At 36.9% G+C, this 18,497-nt stretch overlaps 1 protein-coding gene across 1 annotated transcript; it reads left to right on the forward strand.

Moving 5' to 3' along the window:
* The first annotated feature begins 229 nt into the window (after positions 1–229).
* On the forward strand, positions 230–15,716 carry LOC131240125 (uncharacterized CRM domain-containing protein At3g25440, chloroplastic). The gene is made up of 5 exons (XM_058238185.1): positions 230–392; positions 503–839; positions 6,311–6,712; positions 9,129–9,672; positions 15,399–15,716. Exons 1-5 carry the CDS (start codon positions 238–240, stop codon positions 15,437–15,439), a joined length of 1,479 nt encoding a protein of 492 aa, XP_058094168.1. The 5' UTR covers positions 230–237; the 3' UTR covers positions 15,440–15,716.
* The last annotated feature ends 2,781 nt before the right edge of the window (positions 15,717–18,497 follow it).

Raw genomic sequence — 18,497 nt, forward strand, 5'->3', positions numbered from 1 at the left:
GTTTACACTTGCAACTTTTAGAGGGAGTTCAAAAAGGCATTTCACCGTATTTACTTCCTAATCATTTGCTGCAGAGAAGATTTCATTTACATACACGTTCACGCCTATTTAATTTCATTTGCATTATTTGATTCAATGGCTTCGAATACTATTTATCTCCATTTGTACCCATCGATCCAACCATTTACCTCGGTTTAATCCTTCCGAAGTGATTTTGTAAGTGGCATTTTAGCAATTATGTCCGAGCTCACGGTCGTAATCGTAACTTCACTTTTATATAAAAGACAACCTTCCGTTGCTCTCGCCATGGCAAACCGCTTCCTTCACAGCTTCAGAAGATCTTCTCTCTCTTCTCGTCTTCTCCGTTTTCCCTCTCCTGCCCCTCCTTTCAGGTAATTCCATTCCCATCTCTCACTTTCTCTGAATTCGCTTTTTACCCCTGAAATCAACACCCTTCTTCGTCTCCTTTTTTCCCCCCTCTTGAATCTTCTCCTCTCCTCAGGTCGAATTTCCACTACCATCCATCAATTTTCTGCCCATCTCAGCCGTCCAATCCAATCAACCCATGGAGAAATTCGTGGGTTTTCAGGCATTTGAGCCATGGTGCTGTAGATCTCGTCATCTCCCAAGGAAAACCCAAGTTCGAAACGCGGAAAATCGAGCCGTCGAAGCGGGTGAAGTGGAAATCAAAGAAGCGGTTGAAGATGCAGAGGAAGAGAGAGAAGACGAAAAGAAAGATGGCGAATAAGCGGGACCCACGGCGGCTCGGCGTGAAGGGCAAGAAGAAGAAGCAGAAGTTCCCCAATGCAGAGGCCCGTATTAAGTACAAGATTGAAAAGGTGAGTGGAATCCGATCCGTTGATAATGGTTTTTGTTTTAGAACTATTTTTACTGTAATTCAATGGTCAGGTTTTCATTGGAGAAATGGCTTTGTTGAAGGTTTGTAATTCAACTGGGTTGCATCTATGAACCGTTTGTCATTAACCCACTATGGCGAAACGATCTCATTTTGGTGGAAAACTAAAAATAAGAAAGAAAAAAAAAGAAAAAAGGACTGATATGAAAAACAGTTGGAGGTCATGTCTGAGAAATGCGAGATGCATCATAGGAATGTCCATGTTTTTCTGTTCTAGTTGAAGATTGATTTATATGAAATGAGTCTATGTTGTTATGTAATAGGATTGACAAGCTCGTGAGCTTCAGCAAATGTAAGTTTTTCCAGAGGGTCGTTATTTTGTACTAGTGGGGCCCATTGTTTTGGTGATCCAGCTCTTTGGTCTGATGTGTGGCCCCACCGTCGATGGGGAATGCCCCAAAATCCTGACGCGAGAGTTGATGGTTAAAAAATATATATATACAATAACAGTCCACATTCAGTGGAAAATGATTGAATACTTGAAGGGTTAGGGTCATCCACTGTCCACGGTGAGCCCCATCACATCAATGGTCTGGATCAACAAACCATGGGCCCCATGTGAACACTGTACAGAACTGGCTGCTGGAGCTAACAGTACATTTGCTGAGGCTCAAGACCCAACCTCAATACCTCTTTACACTTCACTAGAGCTGTACAAGTGTCGAGCTGAGTTGAGCTCGGCACAGCTCGACTCGGCTCGGCCAGTAGCTGACCCCAGCTCGAACTCGGCTCGGTCCTTGAGCCTGACTGGCCAGCTCGTCTCAGTTCGGTTAGCAGTTCAGGCCAGTTCGAACCGAGTTCGAGTCTGTGTGACATTTTCTCAAACACATGAAGTGCACCTTCAATTTCTCACAGTATGCAAAACAACAGCAGCAATTGACAGGTATTTTACCAAACACTCGGTAGGCAGCAACAAAATCAAGATACCGGGGTAGTTTTATCATGTAAAGTTCTTTAAAAAAAAAATAATTTAATTTTAAATAGTGATTTGTTTCGTATTCATACCTTCCTCACCACCAGCCGATTCCTCGGAGAATGTATGCATCCGAAACAACACTTTGTTGAGTCATTTCATCAAACACTTGGTGAGCACTGTCAATATCAAAATAACTGAGTCACTGAACTGATTCGATCTGAGTTGAGGTTCGATCCGAGTCAATTCGAGCTCGGACAAGCTCGAACTTGGTTCTGAACTGAATTGAATCAAGCTTTTTCGAGTCGAGTCGAGTGAGTTAACCAAGCTAACTTGGTTCGTGTACAGCTCTACACTTCAAAATATGCTGGGGGAAAAAAAAACACCTGTATATTTCTTTGCTCTTTGGCATACAATTGCATACCAGCGACTTCTAGTTGTTCTAAAGGAAAATATATATAGGCCTGAACCTTGTTTCATGGTGAATGTTGTGGCAAAATTTCATTCTGGCTGCCAATCTAGTGCAACCCTCCTTTATTTGGGCTCAGGATTGGCAATGAGAGCACAAAACTCTTGCAGACGTTATGTAATAGTCAATTACATAGTTGATTAAAATCAAAGAGTTGGGATAAGGCTTTGATGATGATGATGAAGAACCTTATTTATATATAAGAGGTTTTAGGTTTCCTCACGACTTTGGTTTTATGACAAGTAACATCCTCCAATGCTCTTTGATAGTTCTTAACCATTTTTCATGAGTTCTCCTCAGACCACTCTCTCTAGTTGAGGAACATTCTCTATGATGGCCAATCTAGTAGTCTTAAAGCAATGACAGTATGGAAATCAGTTTCATACAACTTGTGGATAAGCGAAGAAGATGGTGATTGGCTAGCAACTTAATGTTAATGTATTTCATTGGGAAACCCTAGGGAGCCAGCTATTGGAGGGGTGATTAGAGATGAGAGTGGCATCATTGTCCTTTGCTTTGTTGGGTCGCTGGGGGGAGCAGCATTTCTAGTATGGCTGAAACAACGATTAAAGTCAGGATCGAATTATTTTTAGATCGCTTTGAAAGCCTGCCTATCACAGAAGGAGACTCCTCAAGAGCAACCATCTCGGCCTTATAGAAGGCCTCAACCCATGGACACTAACGCAAATGCGTTGTTTTTCTTCATCAGTTCATCTATTATTACCTTTAGTCAGGTCCATGGAGAAGCCAATTGTATTGCAAATTCTCTGGCTAAGGAAGGAATCCATAAAGCTAATCTTTGTGTAGGGACACATTCATTGCATTGATGGATCTTATTTCATTTTCTTTTTTTGCTTTAAAAGAACTTAAGAGTTATTTATCAAGAAAGAAATATTGAGATGGGTAGATAGAAGATATGTGAATGTATTTGGGTGCTTGAGTGGGTGAAGAAACAAGGGCTCCCTAACTAGTTTATTTATCTGTTGCAATTGGTTGTTCCGATTTAAGCCGGATGTGAAAAAAGTACAAATATCTCCTTATAGTAGACGTTTGCTAATGAGTACCGTGTCTTTAGAATTGTAGCTTTCCCATGGCTATAAGCTACTAATATGTTTTTTTTTTCCCAAAGCAAGTTCACCGCCAACCATAGCCACACCGCTTGCTAAAATTTGTCACTCCTTAGACCTCAGGCTGCAATCTATGCTAGGCTGCGGCTGGTGAGGTTTGACTAGGACCCAAGCCCTAGCCTTGGCCAGCCTGCTATCCATGTAGCATGGTTCTGAATGATGGTATCGGTCAGCGTATCGGTCCGGCGGAAAAATGATACGATATGACGTCATGTATCAGTATCAGGGCCGTACTATCAGCCCGTATTGGCTTGCATTAGTCATGATTTTTAAAAAAAGGAAAAATAGAAAAAAATAGAAAAAAATAGAAAAAGAAAAGAAAAAAAAAGAAGAGATATCCAAGAATCTATCCTTTTTTGTGTGTGTGTGTGTTTTGACCATGTTTCGGACTGTGTACCAAACCATTCTTTGATGAGAATGTTACCTATCAGTTTGACCTGTTGAAGGTCAACTAAATGGGCCCTAATTGAACGTGAATCAAGCATGATTTGGTGAACTAGGGCCCATTACATTAAAATACAACAACAACAAAAAAAATGAAAATATAAAAAAGAAAGTGAAGGTTTACCCTTCTTTCTAATTTTCGCATAATAGTCGTTTTGATCGCAAAATAGGTATAGATCTAGCCTAAAATGAGTTTTAAACTTATTCCATGATTTAAATGAAAAAAAAAAAGAGGAAACATGAGTGAAAAAAAAAAAAACAAAAATAGGCTTTTATGGGCATATTGTCTTGTATCGGCCCATACGGGTCAGTTTTGTCATATCGGGCCGATACAACCCCATATCGCGTATCGGCTTGTGCTGATACGGATACGATACAGCCGTATTGGCCAATACGATATGGATATTCATATTCATGCCTTGTAGTCAGGCCTTATAGTGTTTCTTGAGGCAGGTTGGTCTGTCTTGTGTGCCTTTAGGCAGTCCTAGGCCTAATCAATAAAAGATATAGCCATAGAGGCAATCTGTAAGAGGAAGAGCATTTGGAAGTCTGAAAGGTTGAACTCAGAACGTTGCATCAAGTTCTACCTTTCCTTTATGGATCACCAAACATTATACTCATGAGTTTTCATACTCTGATTCCTTTCTTCCCCTATAACATATGGATTGAGAGGGACTTTGGTTCACATGAGAAAGAGGTTTTTCCATTTGCATTTCACGATCTTTCAGAGACTTCCGAGCCGGTGGATCAGAGCATTTCCTTGTGGATAGCATATGCTGTGTGAGTTTAATAAAATAAAATAAAATCTGAAGGGTTGATTGGAGTGAAACTTTGCTGCTATATTCCATATCAACTTAGTTATTTGAAACATCATAAATACCATAATGGGTTCTCATTCTTGACAGATGTGTATATGTTGTTTTTGCCCTTTGACATAGATTTTCTTCCCATCAAGAGAGTAAATATGTGATGTGCACATTTGGATGCACAAGTTGATAGAGTTGTAAACACTCAGTGTAACCAAGAGGGAATGAGAAATGACGATGGTGTTTCCTCATATTTGCATTGAGGAATTTTACCCCAAATTGCCATTATGTTCATTTCAAATCCTACTTGGATGTAACATAACAGCAATTTGGAGCCCGGCTGCTCATATGAATGCTAAGGAAATCACAACGTGGTTCAGTCTGCTTTATTGGGATGATGCTAGCTATGCTATAGTCAGTCCAGTCGCACGGTGAAACTCAACTAGTTTATTTGTTTCTCATCTAACTTAGCTCTCCAGATTTCATGAAATTTGGTGCAACCAAACACATCATAATGTATCAACCAAAATTAACTCACTCATCTCCTTGGTCTTGGCTGAGTTGATATTGCTTGTTCAAACTCAATTTTATGAAAACCCAATTCGATTGTCCTTTATGTAAAAGATGCTTTCTGGTGACTTGGTTTGAGTGACATTCGGAGATCTAAAGACCAGTCTGCAATCTAGAGTAATGCTACCCTGCAAGCAGTCGCAGTCGCAGTCGCAGGGACGCTTACGTGAGAGCTTTTGGGCATGGTTGTTGTGGCCCACACCATGATGTGCATGCAACATCCTCTCTGACCATCAGATGTGTCAGCCCATGTTTGCCCAGGGCCCAAATGTCAGCTCCATCCATGATTTGGGTGGGCAACACCATGGAAAACAGTTGGTTGGGGGACACCCACCCTTGATGTTCAGGGTTTAGTGCTGTGCAGATAACATCCAGTCTGACCATCAATGGTCACCCTATGTTAGGCCTGGGAGCCCAAAAGTCAGGCCTCTTCATGATTTAGGTGAGCCACACCAAGGGAAATAGTTGGAGGGGGACACTCACCCTTGATTTTGCGTGGGGCCCACCGTGCTGGGCATGCGACATCCACTTTCCCCTCTGATGATCAGAGACGTCCCCATATATTAGGCCCGGAGCCTAAAAACCATGTCCATCAAGGACATCACCATATATTAGGCCCAGAGCTCAAAAACCATGTCCATCAGAGACATCACCATATATTAGGCCCAGAGCCAAAAAACCATGTCCATCTGTGATCCAGGTAGGCCACACCACAGGAAACAGTTGGAAGGGTGGGCATTCCCCTATACAATGTTCCCTATGGTGTGGCCCACCTAAATCTCTGATTGGCCTGATTTTTGCACCCCGCTTATGAGGAGACATCTGATGGTCAGAGAAGATGTCTCCTAAGCATCACAGCGTGGGCCACCCCAACAACTCCCAATAAGTTCTCGTGTAAACTCCCCTGCGCTGCAGTTTGCAGGGGAGCATTACTCTTGGTTTTTGAACACTAGACCCTAAGTATTTCTAGACTGCTGGCATGTCAATAAGACTAATGAAAGCATATTCCAAAAGAAGTTAATTAATGTTCAGTTTTATCAATCATGGAGTGTGTTTCCATTGCAGGCCAAAATCAAAGAAGCATTATTGATTGAAAGGCTCAAAAGATATGAAGTTTCCAAGCTTCAAGGTCCAATAAGTGAACCAGAAAACCTGACAGGCGAGGAACGCTTCTACATGAAAAAGATGGCCCAAAAACAATCTAATTACGTGCCTGTTGGCAGGCGAGGGGTCTTTGGAGGTGTTATTCTCAATATGCATTTGCACTGGAAAAAACATGAAACTGTTAAGGTCATCTGCAAGCCTTGTAAACCTGGTCAGGTACACGAATATGCAAAAGAAATAGCGAGGTTGAGTGGTGGGACACCTATTCAGATAATTGGAAATGATACTATTATATTTTACCGTGGGAAGAATTATGTTCAGCCAGAAGTCATGTCACCTATAGATACGCTATCCAAGAAAAGGGTATGTTCTAAACCTCCCTTTGTTTAAAAGTTTCCCAATATCTCTCTTTTCGTTATTTGTTTTGATTGTTTCCTCTTTTACTGCTGTGTGCTATATATGTTCAATGAGGATACTATTTTCTAAAAATTTGCTTGTTGGGTGGACTTCAACCCGGCTGTTACGAAGAACCGTTAATTTACCATTTTTCTTGGTTTGGTATTCTTCATATGCCATTTATTTAGATTTAGGGACTGTTTGGATTGGTGGAATCCAAAAAGTAACTGGGGAAAAGAAAACATTTTCCACTGATGTGACGTTTTCTGCCAATTGCAACAACAATGTAACATGTGGAAAACTATTTTCATTTCCATGGTTTTCCTCAGAAAAAAAAGGCATTTTCCTTTTCCATTTTGAAACTTGTTAGTCTCCTTATTTCCATGCTATTTGAGAAACAGATTTCACTTTGGACCATTGACTATTGTATTTTTCCCTGGAAATCACCAAAACTAAAACAAACAACCTTTTTTAGGATTCTTTTCCACCGGTGACATTGTCTATGGATTTCTTCAAATGTGACATTTTCCTTTCCGTACCTACTTTTTGGATTCCACCAATCCAAACAGACACTTAGGCTTTTATTGTAATTGTGTTTATCCACGAACGATTTTCTATATACTTCGCATTTAACCAAGTTTTATTTGGATTGATGGAAACCAAAAGGTGGATATGGAAAACCAGATATCACATCTGAGGAAAAGGAAATGTGTGGAAAAGCAACCATGATAACCTGTTTGTTTGAGCACATTTGATTTCTATTGAAATGTTAAAAGGTCAAACAGTGAGAGTTCTCTCGTAGCCATAAAAAATCTATATTTAGCAGTTTTTTTTTTTTGGAAATCATTTTACTTGTTTTATGAGGAAAATCCTGGAAATGGAAATTGATTTCCACACCTATCTTTGTTTTCACAAACAAGGGAAAACGTCACATCTGTTGAAATCAATTTCATTTCCAAGGTTTTCCCAACTTCTCCACTTCGCATCAATTTCCTTTTCTGGTGTATTACACTCAAATTGGACATGTAGGGAGACGGTGCATGATCGACAATTCATCAGTCCCATCATCCATTTGGTGACCTAGGAATGGAGGCAGGGGTGAAAATTAAATGATTGGCTTTGAACGTGGAAAGGTCCACCAATTGGATGGGTAAATTGCCAGTCTCAAGCCTACCCAATTGGTTGTGAGATTGCACCTTAAAATTGAAGTCAAGGGGTCGTGATTGGTGCACAATTGCTTTTCATAATTTGGATGATAGGATATTCTAATCCACGCCATTTGCTGGCAGCGGTTCATCAATAGTGGGACCCACTTTATGAAAGCTCCACATGTCCAATTTGAGTGCAGCACATTAGATCTGGATTGGGTGTGCTGTGCTCAAATCAGATTTCCATCTAACAAATATACCAACTACACTATCATGTAATTCTCTGGACTAGTCAATCTGCTGGTTTTTCCAAGTTTTCCATTACCTGAATCTAATACTTTGTTTAAGTTGCATCAACTGTAATGCATCTGCTGATTCCTTGACTCGGCATCAAAGAAAGCTATGGGTATGTTTGGAATGATGTAGTGCATTGCATTGCATTAACGCAATGATTACCTTCTGCATTACATGTCGGCTAATACTTAGGAATATCGACCAGCAAATTCAGCATTTGGAATGCAAAAACTTCATTTTCACTAAACCTTGTATTGCGTCAAACATATGTCTCGTAGACGCATGTATTGTAGCATAATGATGTATGTGTTATATCCACACCTTCCATTTGTTTTTCCAGATCATTTTAGGGCCTGAACCCAAAAATGAGGCAGGTCTGAAGCTCAAGTGGACCACACCACAGAAAGTAGTGGGGATTGAATACCTACCATTGAAAACTTCTTAGGGGCCACAGAAGTTTTGGATCAAGCTGATATCTGTATTTTCCCTTCATCCAGGTCTTTGTGACCTTATGCACAGGTTGGATGACAAATAAACATCATTGTGGGCCTTAGGAAGGTTTCAATGGAGGGTGCCATTCTCCCCGCTGCTTTCTATGGTGTGGTCCACTTGAGCTTTGGATCTGCCTCATTTTTCGGCTCATGCCCTAAAATGATATGGAAAAAAGTGGATGGATAGTGTGGCTATAACACATACATCATGGTGGGGCCACAATCCAAGTCCGTGGGACTTGAAGCTCAAATACATCGAATGATTCAAGCTCTTGCCATGATTGCATTAATTTAATTCATTACTTCCAAACATGCCCTAAAGGATTCAGCCGAAGATTCTCCAGATTTGTTCATGAAATATGCATCGTAATCTTTACTGTCCCGTCGAAGGAGATAGTTCAATGACAATCATTTTCCAGTGTTCCTGACTTTGCTTTTGCATATTTCTAGGCACTTGAAAAATCAAAATACGAGCAATCACTTGAGTCAGTAAGGCGGTTCATTGCCATAGCCGAGAAGGAACTGGAAATCTATTATCGGCATGTTGCACTTTATGGTGACCCAAATTGTCGGAATTCCAATCTGGACTTTGTCAACCAGAGAAAAGGCTCCAGGCACATGGACAAGGCAGAATTGACGGAGGGAGGAAATGTCGACTCGGCAAGCAACGCTTTCTCGGCAGATGAATCAGAGATGGAAGCTGATTGTGAAGTTGAAGACTTGTCTGGATTTGAATTTAATTCTGACAAAGCAGAATCGATGGAGGGAGGAAACCTCAACTCAGCAAGCGATGGTTTCTCGGCGGATGAGTCACAGACAGAAGCTGATTCTGAAGTTGAAGACTTGTCCGGAACTGAATTTGATTCTGACAGTGAAGATGCTTTGGAAGCTGAATTATATTACGAGGATGAAGAAAATGCCTCTAGTATACCTGCATGCTCAGCCTCGGTGGTGCGCCCAGTGCAAAGTGGTTGGAGTTCTGAAAGTTTCCAGGGTAACTGATTTAGGAATTCAAAATATTAATTTTGTTTTCATCTGATTATCGCCGCTAAGGTGGGAGGTTGTCTGTCACTGTGGAGGAATTATTGGATCCTGATGCACCAAGCAAGTACAGATGGAGCCCATGGTTCAGTGATCCGGACGGTTGATCTGATGGGCCTCACTGTGGATGAGGGATGATTGAGGGGGTGCATTTGGTTGCGCCAAATATCATGATATATTGCACCAAACACACCCTACAATACATCCATTGGAAGTTACTAATGTTTCTAGCAGTGTCCTGCAACTAGACAGTTAACAAAATAATGCATGAAAGTGTGGAGAAGAAATCCAAGGATTGGTTAGTATATTCTGTTCTGGAAAACTTTTGGGTTGTGCCGCCCATCAAATCAATGGTCTGGATAATAGAACCACAGGCTGCTGCTCCTACTGAATCAGATCTTTGGCACATCATTCATGCATGATGCATCAAGACCTATATTTCCTCATCACTGTATATGAAAAAAAAAAACAACAACAACAACAACAAACAACATCGATGACATAACATATTTTCCTTCTTGTTCTTTCCTTCTTTTCTTGAAAAAGAGCATTTTTTCCTTTTCTTTTTAAATCAAAATGAGCACCCAAAATCTTACAAGAAAAGGCATGAGAGTATTAGAAAGATTCCATATAGCTGAAAAGCAAAAAAGAATGTGGGTGTTTCTATGGCCTCGGAATAGTGTCTTCTGCAACAATAAGCCCCATCCTTGCAATGATGGAAGCAAATTTCAATTTCCCTATACAACTTTTCTGGATCATTGGATGCAGTATTAGCTGGAAACGGGGCACGGATGCCATGTGTCGAAGTGTCCTGAATTGTGTGGCAAGGTAAACTCCAAAAATCTTGACATGGGAAACTCAAGTGCCAAAATAAATAATGTTTTATTTAAATCAATATTAGAATAGAAAAAATATAACCATGAAAACATTAAGAACAATAGAAATTAGGAGATAAGATTCACATAGTTCCAATAAAATACAATATAAACTAAGAAATGTTTGACTAACAAAACATAAAAAAATCATGCATAATCATCTAAACAAATAGCTTCTTTTTTTTTTTCTCAAAACCCCAACAAAGGAACAAAAATAACAATATATATATATATATATATATATATATATATATATATATAGAGAGAGAGAGAGAGAGAGAGAGAGAGAGAGAGAGAGAGAGAGGAATGCTCACTTGCGCTCCTTTGCATGTGTGTCATGGGCACAAAATCTAAATGGTCCACGTGATGCGGCACCCATTGAAACCTCACCAGCCCAACCTTCAGCCCGATACAAAACTTTGGCGGGCCATAGCAAAGAGATGCAAATCAAGGGAGGAAATTGTTGGGCTTGTCAGGTTTCAAGGGAGGAAATCAAGGGAGCAAAGAGATTCTGGCTGAAAGTTGGGCTTGTCAGGTTTCAAGGGGTGCCGCATCCCGTGGTCTGTTCAGATTCTGTGCCTAAGAAACATGTGCAAAGGTGCACACGGGTGCTCATGTAAGAAGGTGCGCAGGTGAGCATTCCTCTGTGTGTGTGTGTGTGTGTGTGTGTGTTGTGTTTTTTGTTTTTTTTTGTTTGTATTATATACAATGCTTGAGAGAGACCACTTGTATTATATACTTGCAATTAGGGCTGTTATGTAACCATTTTTGAATACCTTGCTTGCAATACACCTAGTTTCTTAGCAACTCCTGGTTGCTAAATTCCATTCCTTCTTCACTCCCTTAGTGACGTTACACATACATTCACTTGAAAACATCCTTTCTAAATCTCATGCATTTTAAAGATTTCCTTGTAACATGGAATCTGAGATGCCCCCCAATAAAACTCAATGGATTTCATGTTTTTAATCTGATTGAACTACGGCCCACTTGGTTTCAAATCCCCTTCTTATCCATCTCTACCCATGGCTGAGCCGCTGCTTCTCTCCCATATTTTTTCCCTAGTGTAGGTTGTGATAATAGAGCTTCCCAGAGCCTGCATGTGCCCCCACATGTGGTGGCAGACATCTGAGCAGTGCATCAGGTGGGCCACGCATACAATGAACAGTTTAGAAGCACTGCTGACCCTCTGCATTGAACATGCATTTGTAGTCCACCTGATGAACTGAATACCCCGGAACTTTCGAGGTTGTCTTAACACATGTAGAGGTGCACAAATGTTTTCAAGCATGTTTCTAAATCATGGTCTATGAATTATATATGCTTCTTCTTAGTTCAAGATATCCATAGATTACACAGTCACCAGGGTGGACCCCACAAATTCCTCTATATATTTGGATTCAGTAGTGGCTCAGCCATGGGTAGAGATGGATAAGGGTCTTTTGTCACACCTCAGAATTCGGGTACCTAAGTAGGGCTACCCAATACCCAAATTCTAAGCACGTGAGCTAAAATTAATATATTATCATTAATACACAAGTAAATACTCAATTCTACAAGGTTATGTACATTCAAAATAAAGAAGGATAACTATTGATTCCAAACTTAATTAAATGACAATGTACCATACCATTTACAATTTAAGTGGTCAATTAAACTAAATCACTTAACTTATTACATTAACATTTGAAATTTCAAACTAAGCTTAATAACAATGCAAAGTAATAATAAATGCCCGCCTGCTCGAAATATTCCAACTCTGTACCTGTATGGTTTAAATTAACATGAGTATAACAACATAATATGATTGTTTTATACACAAATATGAAGTTCTATATTTCACATGTCTTTAAGTAAAATAATATATTTAAAATAAATATAATAACATAACTTATGATAACCTCGAGTAAAAGGAATGTAAAAATGATATGCATGCAATACTATTTCACGAATTCACATAAATAATTAAATAAACATCCATCGTTAATTACAACACCGTATTCAGTGTATGACCACGTTGCATTAACGCCTACGCACCAATACCTCGTTGTGAGGGATCCATTTATACGTTAGCTAGTTAGACTACTGTTTCAGTTGTACTTTTAACGTATGTCTACGCATACGATTGTACTCATACGCCATACACAAAAGAAACTTCGAAGGATCCAATTGATTTTAGGGTCTTTCACCCAAAGGACACGATTGCCCTACTTGCTGGCTTTAGGGTCTCTTACCCAAGAGACACGATTGCCCTATTTGTTGATACCATTCTCTTTTTCTTTCTTTTCTTTTTCTTTTTCCACAATTTCATAATAAATATAGATGCATGTATGTCATTAATGATTAAAAAATCAGCAATAAAACAATATAATAAATTAGATTTTCCTACAATAATGCATGTTATATACAAAATTTACAGAAATTAAATATTGTTAAATTTTAGTCCCTGAAATTGTCTGAAAAGTTAGGCTGTTTACTATAACATACTATAAATTTGGATTTCTTGAGGGATTAAAGGTTGTATTTCATAAAAAGGCTTTTTATATTTTTATATATTAATAAAACTAATTATTTTTCAAATTTTGAAATAATATTTTTTTATATATATAATATTAAAATTCTAACTTAAATAATTAGTTAACCATATATACTAAAGTTTAGATTAATCGCTAAACACCAAATTCTATAATTCTCAATAATTTCAAAAATCATCTTAATTTTGTTTAATTAATTTTAAATAGATTTAGTTCTTAATATTTGAATTACATTTATATTCCAAATAATCGTAATTACTATTAATCTCATAAATAGTAACTACAAATTAAATTATAATATAAACTTATAATTTAATTAAACATGTTAAAATAATTTTTGATTTAAGTTAATTAATCAGTTAATATAAAGTCCCGGATTTATATTTTGTATATGTTAAATTTATTGAATTAATTATTATGAGATTTTAAACAATATAGCAAATTAAAAATTTTCAAGAGGATTTATGCTACTAATTTAATTTATATACATGAAATTTTTATTTTTATTTTTACAATTTATATTCAAGTTAATTAATTTATAACATTAAGGTTTTTTCCTCCAAAAATTTGTTAATTAATTCGAAGTTAAATATAAATGAATTTCAATTAATTAACAAATATAGAAACTTAATGTGAGTTTTATACTATTAATGGTAAAGCATTTCAATTCAAAAGAGTCTATAATTTCTTGCAACTTGAAATTATGAATTTACATAAGAAAATTCAGCAATAATTTAAAATTAATAATTATTAGAAATTTGCTATTTAAAATTAATTATATATTAAAATTTTGTAATAAAATTTAAATTAACAAAAAACATCTACTAATAAAACTCTAAAGATAATAATATTAATATTTATATTTCAAATAAATTTCTAGAATAATTAATTTTATTTCCTTTTGTTATATATATATATATATATATATACACACACACACACACACACACATATAATACTCCAACTTTTAATCAATTTAATATATAACTTATTAATTTATATCTACTCACTTTAAAATTATATCTAACCTTGCAATTCTATTACTTTAAAATTTAAATTAATTTTAACATTTAATAATAATTTTAAAATAAATTAAATATATTAACAAATAATTAAATATTTTAAGAATAAATCCATTAAATTGATTTAATTCACAATTAAATGAATCCTAAGTTATCCGATTATTATGAACTAATAATTTATAGTATATGATTAACTTATATTTAATAATTATAACAATATATTTTCAATTTATTTCAATAATAAATCTAAGTTTAATTTAACCCCTTGTAAGTTACTTGACTTAATTTTAGATTAAATCATTCAATATGGATTAGTTGTCCTAATATTTAGAATATAAGTTGGAAGAATTTATTATCTAATATATATATATACATATTCAAATTTACAAAAATCAAAATTTTAATTTCCAAGTTTGACAAAAAATCGACTCAATTAATCATAACCATTAAGATTAAATTTTTAAGTATTAAATCATATAATTTTAAATAATAAACATATGTTAAAATTTAAATTTTAATGAAGTCATTTAGTTGAATTAATTTTAAAGTTCTTAAATTAATTCAAAAAAGAAAGAAAATGAAATTAAACCAAGTGAAGCTGACTTTTAGTAAATTTCATAAATAAAACTTTATTAATATTTATTCTAAACAAAATTTATTTAATTCAATTAATCTAACAAATTTATTTAAATCAATTAATATAACCTATAGTGAATGTCAAAATTTAGTGAATTAAATTTAATTACAATAATACATAATTTTAAAAAATTAGGGCCACATTATAATTAAACTATATAAATTGATCGATTCAATTAATATTAAAATTCGAAAGTAAATGAAAATATAAATAAAAAATTTGACAAGGTTAATTTAAAGCATTAAAAAGATTCACAAGGCAAATAAATCTATCCAAGCCAATGACACAAAATAATCTAATTAAAATGAAAAGATCAACTAATCTATTATATGAAAATTAATTAATTAATTTAAATAAAATGCATAAAAATTCATATTTAAAAACATAAAAAAAATATAAAAAGTTTAGATCCACATAAGATCACTTACCTTTAAAAAATAATCTGTTAATCCAACTTAATACGGCCTTGATTTAATCTCTCTCTCTCTCTCTCTCTCTCTCTCTCTCTCTCTCTCTCAAGAGTTTTCATTTTTCTATTTTGTTTTTTGTTTTTTGTTTTTTTTTTGTTTTTTGTTTTTTAAAAATCTGATTGTTTGTTTCTTTTTTGTAAGGGAATGAGAAACATAATGAAAGAGGAGTGAGGTGGATTTGACTGGACAGTCCCATTGGTTGGACGGTTCAGATTGACGGGAGAGTCCCACTATGATGGAGGTTGCGAGATGGTGATGGGTTCGGTACCCATTACTGCTCGAAGAAGAAGGAAAAAGGAAGGGAGAGTCGGGGGCATGGGTTTATGCAGTGACGTGGCATATTTTGTTTGGTATCAAAGAGAAGTTTAGATGAAAACTATGAACCTAGGGTGGGATTTAACTTAGAGACATTAAATAGTATGCACTCCATTAATGATATTTAGAATTCAATTTTAGTTATTACAATCTACCTGGGTTATCACACACTAAAGCTTACATGTTTAATTAATAGTAGGTTATGACGGATCACAACACTGATGTCGAAGCCTCATCAAGAGCTCCCAGTCCCGATGTCACCGAAAACGGGTCACTTATGGTTGGAATTATTAGAGTCATAAGAGATCTTAGGACTCTTATGGGTTATCAGATAAGACAAACTCAAGCATAATGTCAAACCCAAACCGTTCACGTATCTAACGAATGGATATGAACTTTATTGGAAAGTTTTAAAAGACAGAGGTCAACTGTATTTAAGGGTAGGTCTGACCTATCTGAGGTCGAAGGGTGGAAGAAACAGATTGAGAAGATCTTTATAGTTATGAGGTGCGATGAATACCGGAAAACAGAATTAACTATTTACATGCTAGAAGGGGAGGTAAATCATTGATGAGATTCAGTTGTTAGGGTGAACTTGAGAGTTGAAGCCTAGACCTAGGCCCATTTTCGCGAGAAGTTCGATGAGAAATACTTTCCTTTATATGTGTAAAATCAAAATGCGGGAGAATTTATGAAATTAGAGCAGCGTGACATGACAGTGCGCCGGTATGATGTTAAGTTCATGCAGCTATCGCGATTTGCAACTTTCCTGGTGTCCGATGAAACCCATAAGGCACATAAATTTGATGAAGGTTTGAGAGCTTCCATTCGTAGTCGATTGACCCTTTTCGTACGAAAGACTTAAGCAAAAGTGTTGGAGTGTGCCTTAACAGTAGAGAAAGACATCAACGAAAGAGTGGTGCTAGAACTGCCATGCACATATCGCCAACCAAGCATGATGCAACTAAGAGGTAGAGAACAACACCGACATCGATGACTAGATTGATGACAAGACTTCCTGCACTACGATTTTCGAGATTCTGCTATGATTGTGGACACGAGGGCCACACCTCTCATTTCTGTCCCAGATCACAACGCACTTAGTATCCACAAAGGTAGAGACCATCACATCAGTCTTTTAGGCCTCTCCAGCAACATGCACCGCTGCCTATGTCCAAGCGACCTCCATTACATCCTTTCGCATCATAGTCGTCCTCGAGATCACTTTAACCATATCCACAGAGGTCGTTATAGTTGTACCCGAGGCACAGTAAGGACCTTTGTCGGTATAGACCACCTCAGCAGTCGTGGCCACAAGTTAGACCTCAGCAGTACCAGCAGTCGAGGCAGGGAGGTCAGACGCCACGACCACAAGCCCAACGCCGAGTCTACGCCCTAGTACAATTAGGGGACAACACAGTGCAGCCATATAAGAATTTGGCGCAACAATACGAGGGCTCAATTCAAAATTATGATGTTCCAGTATAGTTCGAGGATGAAACGACCCAGACTTAATGATGATGCCGCACCCCTCTATAAGGATCTAGCATCGCCAACAGATGACATTATACATCCTGACATCGAGGCTACTAGCGATATAGTCAAAGGTACCATCGTCATTTATTCATCCTTAGGTAGAGCATTATTTGACTCTAGAGCATCGCATTCATTTATTTCTTACTGCTTTTTATGCTCGCTTGGGTTATCACATACTCCACTTGATAAAAAGTTAACTGTAGCAAACCCCCCGGGTAATTCAGTGGACCTAAGTTAGATTTGTAAATCCCGTCCAATCATGATCGAGAACGTAAATTTACCAGCTAATCTTATAGTTATGCCGATGCGAGAATACAACATTATATTGGGGATGGATTGGTTATTTCTATATCGGGCCAAAATTGATTGTTTTAGAAAGATAATCATATTGAATATCGATGGCTGACCATTATTACAATTCCATGAAATGCGAAGGAAGGGAGTACCAATTACTTTGTTAGCCATCTCAGAAGTTGAACCCCAAGGCAGAAAATTTCGATTGTTAATGAATTTTCAAAAGTATTTTAAGATATCCCTAGATTACTTCTATAGAGAGATGTTGATTTCATAATAAATCTGGTAACTGGGACTGCACCAATCTCTAGAGCATAATACCGTATGACTCCTATTGAGTTAAGAGAATTAAAGGAGCAACATCAGCAGTTCCAAGACCAAGGCTTCATTAGAGTTAGGATCTCGTCGTGGTGTACGTCAATATTATTTGTAAGAAAAAAGGATGGATCTTTGAGGCTATGCATCAATTACTGTCAACTTAATAAGGTAACTATTAAGAACAAGTACCCACTACCGAGGATAAATGATTTATTTGATCAGTTGAAGGGAGTTAAATACTTTTCAAAGATAGACTTACGGTCTAGATATCATCAATTGAGGATTAAAGAAGAAAGTGTTCTCAAAATTGCTTTTAGAACTTGGTACGACCATTATAAATTTCTAGTGATGCCCTTCGGACTAATGAACGCACCAACAGTATTCATAGACTTCATGAATAGGGTCTTCAAACCATATTTGGATCGATTCATGATAGTGTTCATAGATGACATTTTAATCTACTCCAAGACGCAAGAAGATCATGCAAAACACCTTGGAATAGCTTTACAGATTTTAAAGGACACTGAGTTGTATGCTAAAACTGCGAAATGTGACTTTTGGAAGAAGTAAAGTTTTTACGACACGTGGTGTTAGAAAAGGGAGTGTCGGTAGACCTCATCGAAAGTCGAGGTAGTGTTAAACTAGGAACAACCCACCAATGTGACAGAAGTGCGCAATTTTTTCGGATTAGCTGGTTGTTATAGAAGGTTCATTGAAGGATTCTTTAAGATAGCAAGATCATTAACTAACTTGACTAAGAAGGGCACTTCTTTTAAA

The sequence above is a fragment of the Magnolia sinica genome, chromosome 3, assembly GCF_029962835.1.
Source record: "Magnolia sinica isolate HGM2019 chromosome 3, MsV1, whole genome shotgun sequence".
NCBI classification, from domain to species: domain Eukaryota; kingdom Viridiplantae; phylum Streptophyta; class Magnoliopsida; order Magnoliales; family Magnoliaceae; genus Magnolia; species Magnolia sinica.